At 36.7% G+C, this 11,214-nt stretch overlaps 1 protein-coding gene across 2 annotated transcripts in view; it reads right to left on the bottom strand.

Annotated features, from left to right (window-relative positions):
• Nucleotides 1–10,575, bottom strand: part of EZR (ezrin) — a 1,157,798-nt gene extending 1,147,223 nt beyond the window's left edge. Inside the window, exons 1-2 of one of the 2 annotated variants that reach the window (XM_044070016.1) lie at nt 10,255–10,575; nt 9,192–9,305 (exon numbers count right to left, since the gene is read on the bottom strand). In XM_044070016.1, the coding sequence (XP_043925951.1) occupies nt 9,192–9,203 (12 nt within the window). In that variant the 5' untranslated portion in view covers nt 9,204–9,305; nt 10,255–10,575. Of the gene's footprint in view, nt 1–9,191; nt 9,306–9,987; nt 10,011–10,254 lie in introns of those variants that run through there. The other variant, XM_044070025.1, reaches the window with a different exon arrangement.
• Between the last annotated feature and the right edge of the window lie 639 nt (nt 10,576–11,214).

The following is an 11,214-nucleotide window of genomic DNA, read 5'->3' as shown; positions in this document are numbered from 1 at the left end:
TCTAATATAAGAATAAACCCAACCTTAGAAGATTGCTGTGCCATTCAGCAGTGAGTGCCAGTAAATACCTCATATGGGTACTCACTGCTGTGGTAAGTGCAATTTTTGTACATGCATTGAAATAGGAAATAGCTTCGTGGCATCCAGTTACAGGACAACTACCCAGATACAGGACATCCACATACAGGACAACTATACAGGTTTCATGTGTCAGCAGATTGTGGCACTGACCACGTGGTATATTTAGCAATCTGTCAGAGATGCCAAACTTTTTATGACAGCAAAACTGACAGAGCACTCCAGACTAGAATTAGAGAACATCTTTATGCCATCAGGATAGGTTATACCATGAATGCTTTGGCCAAACACATTATGGCACAAGGTCAGGAGCATGTTTTTCGATTTATGGTTATAGATTATGTTATTCCCATAATGAGAGGGCAACATACGAAACACAGAAAAGAAGGAAATCAACTGGATTATGAGAATGAGGGCAGATAAAGGCAAGGGCTAAATGAGAGAGCATCAAATCAAACCTGTACTAAAGGCCAGATGCTTAATCGTAAGGTAGTTATATAGGAAGGGTAGGTTATGTATTTCTTTTATGCCTTTGTTGATCTAAACACTAGCTATATGATCCGAAATGTCATTACTTCCTTTGAAAAAGTGGCATTAGATATGAATATGTGTAACATACTCCCTGGTCCCTAGTTTTACCTTGTACATCCCATTGCCATAATAGCAATAGAAGAGCTCAGCTCCGCCGTAGATCTAAATGCCTTTACATATCTTACATATTTTTTAGACGTAATCTCTTGAACTTGGCTATTGAGATATATCTTACACATTTTTTAGACATAATTTCTTAAACTTGGCTATTGAGACAGTTTGAGTCTTGTTTATAGGTTTAGAAACATACTAGATGGATCCCATGGTATAGGATCTTACAATTAGTCCAAGTGCCGTAGCAGAAGTTAGTGCCTTTGCTTTGTTTCTAGATTTAACATTTTTTATATTTAGCTATTGAAACAGTTTGTGTCTTGCTTTTAGAAACATTTTAGATGGCACCTCCAACTATTTGTAGGATCCCATGGTGCAGGATCTTATAATTAGTTCCAGTGCCATTGTACAAGTTAGTGCCTCTGCACTGTTTTTATATTTGGGCTGCCTTATAAATTAGATAGGAACACATGTATTCTTTATACGTCCATTTCCATTCCAGATGCATATACTATTGCATAGCTAGTAGGTTGTCATACTGTTTCTTGTACATTTTTTATTTGCATATGCTCGTTATATGGAGTATGGTAATCAAGACGCCCTCCACACACACTAGTCAGATCTCTAACATGGGGACCCTACGTGAAGTAGTGAAGAATGGGTGATATGCATATTGAATGCATCAACAGTCTAAGTATTATTGCATACTGTCTGATTCAAACTATTTTTATTTTTATTGATTTAGGATGTAATATAGATTGGACAGGAATACGTATATATGTGCATAATTTTTGCATTTTTTAACTCTGGTTTGAAGGCGCGCAGTCATAGTTTGATTCAACTGTTTTAGACTTTTGCCTACATTTAGATTCTGGTTGCTCTGCATAGCATTTCAATTGAGATGTTATCTAAGACTAGGATAATGCTTGAGTGAGCAATCAGTAAGTTATATGCATAATATACGTAGATATGATGCATGTATATTTACTCGTAACTATTTTCAGTACACAGTATAATATATGGACATGTTTGAATTGGATTAGTTTAAAAAATAGCTGTCAACTGACCAAGTATGCATCCAAGTACTGAGACAGCTACTGGTATTATAGAAAAGGTATTATTTGTGGGAGCAGCTTATACTCCTGATTGCTTAACTTTAAGTGAAAGAAGGGAATTTTAGTAACCTTGTCATAAATTTCTAACTGAAAAATGTTTAATTGACTAACATGACTATTTTATATAAAAAGGATATGTTTGAAAAAATTTTTGAATTTTAATCGGTCTGATGAATCTTATGTGAAAGCGCTTACTTGTTGCATGCCAAATAAAATCAGAACTTATTTTTTACAAAAGGAGTATTCTTTATAAATGGAGTACATCGCACTTGGATTACAGTTGTCTATAATGGATTTGCAGTCGTGCTGTGTTTGCCTCTTAGCTATCTTAACTTGGACTTTCTTACATTTTACTATTCGCAAGCCAAGAGGTATTCAACTCTGCTGGGAGCATTTATACGTTTTGAATATATATACATATATATTACACATGCATACATACATACATACACACACACACATTTCTTTATATATATATATATATATATATATATATATATATATATATATTTATTTATATTTATATTTATATTACACACACACACACACACACATTACATTCACACTTATTTTCCCGTGCATATACGTGTGTATGTAGATTTACACACACACAAACACACACTGTATATATTTTTGTGTCTATAAATATAGACACACATACAGAGACACTTACACTTCAACTTGCAAAATTATCAAAACCACCTCTGCCCACCTTAATCATGTGTGTGAACCCTAACCCTGCCCCAGCCCTGCACACTGCCTTAAAAAAACCCTTTCCCAAACAGTAGTACTAATCAGATGAAACTGTCAGTGGCAAAAATGAAATTTGTAACTAGCCATAGATCCACTTCCCATCACTGCACTGCCCTACACCAACTGAATTGGCTTGAGCTGTCCAATTACCTCATCTATATTAAACTTGTCCAAGCACACAAACTTACTTTCACCCCCTCTCTCTGTCCCTCTCTTGCCACAACCTTTAAAATGCACCAACCAAATAGACTTTGAGATCCAATTTCCAAAATCTAATTGAACTGCATAAACCTGCCCATCCACCATGCAAACATCTAATGTCCTTCTCTCTACCAAACCACTAGAATTCCCTCCCACCCAGACCACCAGCAGCCTCTCTTCATTCAAAACCTTACTTCACACACACCTACCTTCACTATGGGAATGCTCTTGCTACCACCCCACATAATCTCTCTACACTACAGCTACTCTCTATATAAGCTATAATTCATAATAGCCTCCCATTGTTTTGTACCCCTAATAAACTCTAGCAATTAGCATAACTCCTATAATGATACAAATGCAGTAGCTAAAAGTTAACTGCATGAATTAGCATAACTGTTAAAAAATTTAGACTTTCTGTTATTGCATTGTGCTAGTATGTTATATTGTTAAAAACTTTTGACTGTTTGTAAATATTACTCTTATTGCAGGAATACTTAAGTAAAGGAGCGACCAAGGTGACAAACTGCAAGTATTCTTAATAAAAACGTTTATGTCCAAAATAAGAGGTATGCGCTTTTGCAAGGAGTTGCTTCTTCAGACCTTTTAAAAACAACTAATGAAACAACTATATATACACAAATAATAAATTCAAAATCTCCAATCATAAAACAGCAACAATTAACTAAAGGTACATCATCAGAAATGCATCCTTAAAAGATGCAATACAACCATTTTAAAGGACATTATGATAAAACATCATAGGATATAATGAAAAAATATATACATAATAAAAAAGTATCAAAGCATTTCCCTAAAAATAAAACTACAAAAATGTATTAAAAATATGTTAAAAAAATAATGATAATACTAATTCCAGTGATTTATTTACTTAGGAACCCTTCTTTTCCTAAGCAAGGGCTTGATTGTGGCACGTTCATTGAGACCCCTGCCCCTATCAGCTCTCAGAATAATCATCCAGTTATTCTACAACTGATGTCTGAGGAAGTCTGAAGTTCAGACGAAAAACGCTGTATTTTACTTGGCGTTTACGCTCTTATTTTTCATTCTCAATAAACGCTTGTGATTATTACTGGGCTGACCGGCGTTTTGCACTCCTCAACATAATATCCTTTTCAAGTTCTTCGTATTCCTATAAAGGAAAGATGGATTGCCACCAACAATACCACTGATCTCTGGATCTACCTGTAAAATAGGCCAATTCAGCTTAAAAATATCCCTTAATACTCTGTGATCACTAGTAAAAAAACAAGGGTATTTTAACTCACCGTTGTAAATTCGAATGGTTACTCAATGGGCCTTCTGCTCATGGGCCATAATATGGTGCTGCTGTCCCTCTTCTAAGATGTTTTAAATCAGGCCAACATCTGGAGATTTCAGTCTGACTATTCATACCCTCTCTGTAATAGTCTTTGCTCAAGCTGTTTAGTTTCAGACTGAAAACCCTCCTCAGTAGGGTTCAGTCTGGAAGCTCTAATACCTTGTCCACGAATAAGATTATGAAAAACATAATTTGGATGCATACTCCTTCTAGTTAACAACGTATTCCTAAAACAAGTCTTACGAAACACTCCTGTATTGATCATGGATCCTTGCAGTTTCTCTATGAATAGCTCCAAATACTCAATCCGAGTCATGGAAGCAAAGTAAATTTCAAACATTCACATAGCTCATTCATTTGGATAAAAAAACTTTCCAGTTCAGGTTTCATTCCTCTCCAGAGAAAATCAAATCATCGACAAATCATCGATAAAATACAACCTTCATGTCAAACTCTCTCATTTTAAATAGAACTATATTTTCCCAATGTCCCAGGAACATATTGGCATAGCTACTGGCACAGGACTACTGAGGAGGGTTTTCAGCCTAAAATTAAACAGCTTGAGCAAAGACTATTACAGACAGGGTATTGTCAGACTGAAATCTCCAGATGTTGGTCTGATTTAAAACATCTTAGAAGAGGGACAGCAGCACCATATTATGGCCTGTGAGCGGAAGGCCCATTGAGTAACCATTCGAATTTACAAAGGTGAGTTAAAATACCCCTGTTTTTTACTAGAGATCACAGAGCATTAAGGGATATTTTTAAGCTGAATTGGCCTAGCTTACAGGTAGATCCAGAGATCAGTGGTATTGTTGGTGACAATCCATCTTTCCTTTATAGGAATACGAAGAACTTGAAAAGGATATTATGTAGCAATAAGGATATCTCCAGTGATTTAGTAGAGGATGGTGTCACACAGCCATGTGGGAAGTGTAACTTTTGTGGTCTCATTAATATGTCTGACTCTTTTGACCATCCTGATTTAAGGGGAAGGTTCAGATTTAAGGTGAATGCTAATTGTAGGACATTGAATGTGGTCTACTTAGCAGACTCTGTGTCATGCATGTCTTTTTACGTGGGCAAGACGAATAGATCACTGACAGAACGTATGAGGGAACATGTTTATAGTATACGTAGGGGTGTTGATTATAATGCCTTGTTGAAACATGTAATGAGTTGTGGAGAAGGACATTATTTCACATTTAGAGTTATAGATATTATTAAGCCCACTGTTAGAGCAGGTAACATTCGCAACCGTACTGAATACAAGGAGAATAACTGGATGATTATTCTGAGAGCTACTGTTAGAGCAGGTAACATTCGCAACCGTACTGAATACAAGGAGAATAACTGGATGATTATTCTGAGAGCTGATAGTGGCAGGGGTCTCAATGAACGTGCCACAATCAAGCCCTTGCTTAGGAAAAGAAGGGTTCCTAAGTAAATAAATCACTGGAATTAGTATTATCATTATTTTTTAACATATTTTTGATACATTTTTTGTAGTTTTATTTTTAGGGAAATGCTTTGTGTCTTTTTTTCTTATATATATATATATATATATATATATATATATATATATATAAAAATGTGTATCATAATGCCCTTTAGAATGGTTGTATTGTGTCTTTAAGGATGCATTTCTGATGGTGTACCTTTAGTTAATTGTTGCTGTTTTATGATTGGAGATTTTGAATTTATTATTTGTGTATATATAGTTGTTTCATTAGTTGTTTTTAAAAGGTCTGAAGAAGACTCCTTGCGAAGGCGCTTACCTCTTATTTTGGACATAATAAACGTTTTTATTAAGAATTCTTGCAGTTTATGTCACCTTGGTCACTCCTTTACTTAAGTATTCCTTTAATTTTTTTGTTATTAGCGAGTGACGGGACGTTTATCCAGTGGGTTATCGTTTGTTTTTCGATTTTTCATATTACTCTTATTGCATTGTACTAATATGTGCACTCTAATATGTGTTTTTCTATGTTTAATTTTGCTTCATTTGTGCACATTACATTTCTCTAATAACTTACTCTTATGTTAAATCTGTAATTTGTAACTTTCTGGAGCTTTTCTCCTCAGGACTCCACTTTAAACAGGCTCCTTGTGGCCCAATGGACTATACTGGCAAACAAACTATAGATTTTGTGTCTTTCGGCTTTTCCCGGTTAGGGGTCGCCACAGCGGAACTCCGGTCCGCTAATGATTGGCAGTTGATTTTTACGTACCGGCTTGCCAGGCCTGACGCACAACCTTCAACGAAGGTACGCCCATTCACGCATGTCTCCACGCAGAAGATGAAATAAATAAATTCAAAGCACTTTTAAATAGTGTTTTCATCAGTGATATCTTTTGTTTTGGCAGTGTATGATTTTACTTGTAATCAAAGTGGTTGTTATAAACTCAAAATATTCAAGTATAATTATGCACTGAGAGAGAGAGTAGCAGCCAATATAAAATATTTATTAGGCAGTTATATTTTAAGTAGTCTATAATAATAACTAGGACCTCAACATCAAAGCTTGAGAGGCCATAACTATTACTACATATTTTGTAAGTATAATTTCCAGACAAAAATGCATATTTAGACTTTTTTTTTTAATAGGTGCATAGGTTTATACTAGACTAACAACCACTATGGTCCTTAGCCTCTAAGTGTGCAATCTAAACGTGACCCACAACTTTGATTTATATGGGGGGGGCTGATTTATTGACTGCCTCTCTCCATTACATTCATCTGAGTCAGACCAGGGGTGAATTTTCAATCAATTATCCATTGTTCAAAACTGAATTTAAATAAGGCTAGGGAGGAACTCTGCTTCACATGGATGAGGAGCTTGTTCCAGATACTGGGAATTCTCTTAGTAACGTAAATATGTATTCAGACCCCCTTCTTTAGAATTATCACTTAACTGAATTGAAACCCTGCATCACCAGTCTTCTTTCTCAACTCACTGCACTTGCACCTTGTGTTAGTTATTTATATATATATGAATTATTTCCAGTTGGTCGACCAGCACTCATGTTGACATCCTGAAGGTAAACCACTCTACATCGAAAAAGGAAACCTCAACTTCCTAGTAAGCATGCTCAGGAGGAAGAACCTCAATGCATGCAACTTTAAAATATTGTTTTTTGCACAGGGAGTAAGCACCCCCCCTGAACTAATTATATATTCTAACCGGGGATTGTCAGTCTCGAACACTTGACAGCTATCTGTATATCTGAACAAATGCAGTTGATTAAGCAGATGTCGACCAAACCAACAAAGCCCATATACTTACACATACATATGCATATAGACACACACACAAACATATACAGGGTAAGACTTTTTTTTTTGTTTAAACATTTCTCATTTTAAGCTATCCATCTCAGACAGAACATTTTATTTTTGGCCAAGTATCAGCGGTAGTTTAACATTTATCGGTTTGTTACATTCTTTCATTCAGTTGTTTCCACAAGCTTTCATTTCTATCTTGTGAGACACAGAACATTTTATTTTTGGCCAAGTATCAGCGGTAGTTTAACATTTATCGGTTTGTTACATTCTTTCATTCAGTTGTTTCCACAAGCTTTCATTTCTATCTTGTGAGACTAATGCACTTGGTGCTTTAAATGTGGTTACTTGCTTTCAGAGGAGGACAACTCTATAATAAGTTTTGTGATACAGGTTAAGTAATGCAGCACTTTTAGTTGCACAGTTCATTGTGACATAGAATACGCAAAAATATGTAAAACATAAAATACATTATATTTAGTATTTACCACCAATATTGCACCGCATGGTAGAAAGGGGTGTACAGTTGGCCCGAACAGGTTAACAAACATTTCTGATTGCACGTTACCATAAAGTCATTCAAGCTATACTTTGTGACATACTCTCCACTTAAACAGTTATTAAATTTCTTTATTTAAGAATTTCAGTTCTATTGCCAGTAGGCCTACGCAACTTCAGAACTAACTGTGCACATGTATTCAATTGTGGCCCAGTTTCTGTGCATTTACCATTTACTTTTACCACCAAGATTCTAAGGTAGGCATCTAATAATACACCCATTTGTTAACAAGGTTGGCCCATTAGACAGAATGTCCATTTTCAGGAGTGACCCAGGAGCAATGCCTGATTGACCTTGAGCAAGTCACTTACACAGTAATAAAATGAGAACTGTGGGAAACAAACCTTGTATCACAGGGACTACATTTCACATCCTTAACTGCTGCACCAAAAACCAGGCAAAACTTCCAAATTACAACTTGAGTGGTTATACCCAACCATACCGAAAATCCTCTGAAAAACTAAAAGTCAGACTTTATTACAATCAAGCAATCATTATTCTCTTTGTTTTATCTATTTGAGCTATCATCCTTTTGTAAATATGTATACATAACAGTTATAGATCATCTCATGTGTGTTTCAGTGCATCGCCTCACAGTTAGACGTTGCCCGTTCGATTCTCAGTTAGAGCGTCTTCTCTGTAGCTACATGCATGAATGGACGTTCCTTCGTTGAAGGTTGTGCGTTGGGCCCGGCAAGCCAGTACGTAAAAATCTACTGCCAATCATTAGCGGACCGGAGTTCCACTGTGGCGAACCTTAACCGGGAAAAGCCGAAAGACACAACACTTTGTCAATCTCTATGTAACTGAATACGGTTGGTTTCTTTTAGTAACCTGCTTATACTACTGGTCTCTTGGTGATCAGTGCTCTACCCCAGTAAACAAATACAAAGAAAAAAAAAAATCACAAGACTTGTGCATCTTGCTTAACACTTGCAACACTGACTTCAAGCAACTGGAAGTCACAGAATGGTGCATGTTAAAAGAAATATATAAACACACACATATATCCACACACACCCACCCACCATACACAAAGAAAGGCAGATAGGAAATAAATCTTTCAATTAATAAAACACTTCTTCACCAACTTTAGGAGTGACGGTATAAAAAGCCAGAGTTGTTTAAGCAATACCAAAGTCAATATAAAAGGCTAGTATGTTCTCCTAGGGAAAGCCAGCAGAGCAGACTGTTTCTAAAAACTAACAGAGCACTCACCGGTTTAGGCATGTTTGGTTCGTCTAATGTCTCGCCGAAGTTAATATCACTCCCAAAGCGCAGTACTTTGGTATCCGAAAATGGAAGGCAGTTCTTTATTTCTCTGTATGTGTCCTGGATGTATTAAAACAGAAAAGAAGGAACAACAAATTACTTTCACAGATATGGAAAAAGAACACGTTGCTCCAGACTGACGAAAGTTTTCCAGGTGCCCTTCTCTATAACCGTGAGTCAGTTAACGAGAATGCTAACGCCCTCGCTTCACTGCTAAACTAATCTAATTGCAACTGTACGGTAATGTTCCCACACCCAGAAAACTAAACAGTTACTCATTTTGTGAAGTTAGTTACCTGAACAGAACACTGTGTCTGTGTTAATCTCTATGCGTGACCTACTTTTCCATTAGTCTGTTTTGATGGTATTAAAACAAAATTATAGGAAAAGCCAGCAACCGTTTCAGTGTGTCATAAAATGTAAAAATCTGTTAAACAAATATAAAAAATACTACATTTCAAATGAAAAGGACGAAAAACGTCGCACTCTACTTAAATTAATGTCCCCATTTGGCTTTTTGCCTATTAATATTACATCACTAGAAGCAAAAGACTTGAAGATCAAAATATACTAAAATGTCAAATTCTGTAAAGTACTTCTTGAGCTTGACAGGCAGAAAAAATACAGATCAACGAAGATCATAAAAATCTCAGCAAAGACATTGTCGTGTTTAATAACCTTGCGTAAGAATGATAAATCATATAAATCAGTACTGTCAATCTACGACAAAAAATAAACAAACCGAGGACAAATCACACCCTCCAAGAACCACAGACCCCCACTTAGTTGACAAATAGCTTTACTAATCTCACGCGTAGTTTACCAGCACAGCTACACTAGGAAGCTCTAATCCTCTCAGTTAGAACACCACCTGTTGTCAACCTGCCGTTTCCTGCAAACAAAGAACAAGTGCAAACACTTCCTTCCCCGTTTCTGATCACTGTACCGCTCCTCAGAGGGGACAGAGCTGCCACCCGAAATGTTCCACCAGTAAGAGCAGTCCAATTACCTAGCTGGTCAAATACTTCAGTCCTGATGCACACTCCGTCCGGCACCCACAAGTGATCCCAGGAGCTTCTTCTGTACTTTTGAGCACAATATGGCCGTCCGATGACCTAGTGCTGTAAGCTCCACCGTTCCCGTGCCTGGCTCCTAAGCTGTAACCTCCCTCCCAGGCAGCCGTGATTGGCACGCCTCTGATGGCAATGTGGCTAACCAGTCCCGGCCCAACGACAGTGACAGAAGCTCAGAGGGCGGGGTGCAGCAGGTGTTCACGGCTTAGTCGGAGAGAGAGGAAGCCTGTTCAGGTAGGTGAGGAAAACGTTTAGTTACTGACAGCAGGTGAGTAACATTTCACAAGTCTGGAGGAGCAACATAGGTGATATTCGTCAAAGTGCCCATCCCAAACCTTACTGGCAGTACTGGGCGTGCAGTGTAAAGTAGTTTCGTTAAAGAGAAAACAGTAGCAAATTATTTTTTATTCTGATTTGTATGCCTGTCTTTTAAATACAGGTGTAGCCATGAATTGTAAATGTTAAACGAGCTGTTAGACTTTTGATGTAATTATAACTCTTAAATTCTTTGCTGGGAAAATTCTGGGTAAAGCCAAAATAATAGTGGGGGACAAAAGCCCTAAATCAAGGAGGGACAGTTTATAAATATTACGCTAATTCATGTAAAAGATTAAAATAACATCATATTTTGTATCAACATACATTTTCCAAACAATAATAATATGACACCCTAATGCTTGGCATTAGTGACTTTAATCCTTAAGAATTCAGTAGAACAGCAAACATTTTATGAGTGACAGCAAAAATATGAGGGAAAATTGCGTACAATCTGTAAAATTCTGGACAGTTGAGAGGTATGAATGCACTCCTGTTATAGCCCCTTCTAGGTGCGCTAAACAGTACCTGGTGTTGGGTTACAATGTGAAGTTTTGTTTGGTGTGCAAAGTTTTTGATTT

This window comes from Protopterus annectens, chromosome 1.part0, assembly GCF_019279795.1.
Source record: "Protopterus annectens isolate FY-2018-M chromosome 1.part0, PAN1.0, whole genome shotgun sequence".
NCBI classification, from domain to species: Eukaryota; Metazoa; Chordata; order Ceratodontiformes; family Protopteridae; genus Protopterus; species Protopterus annectens.
The sequence above is the reverse complement of the archived record's forward strand: the minus strand, read 5'-3'. Positions and strand labels throughout refer to the sequence as shown.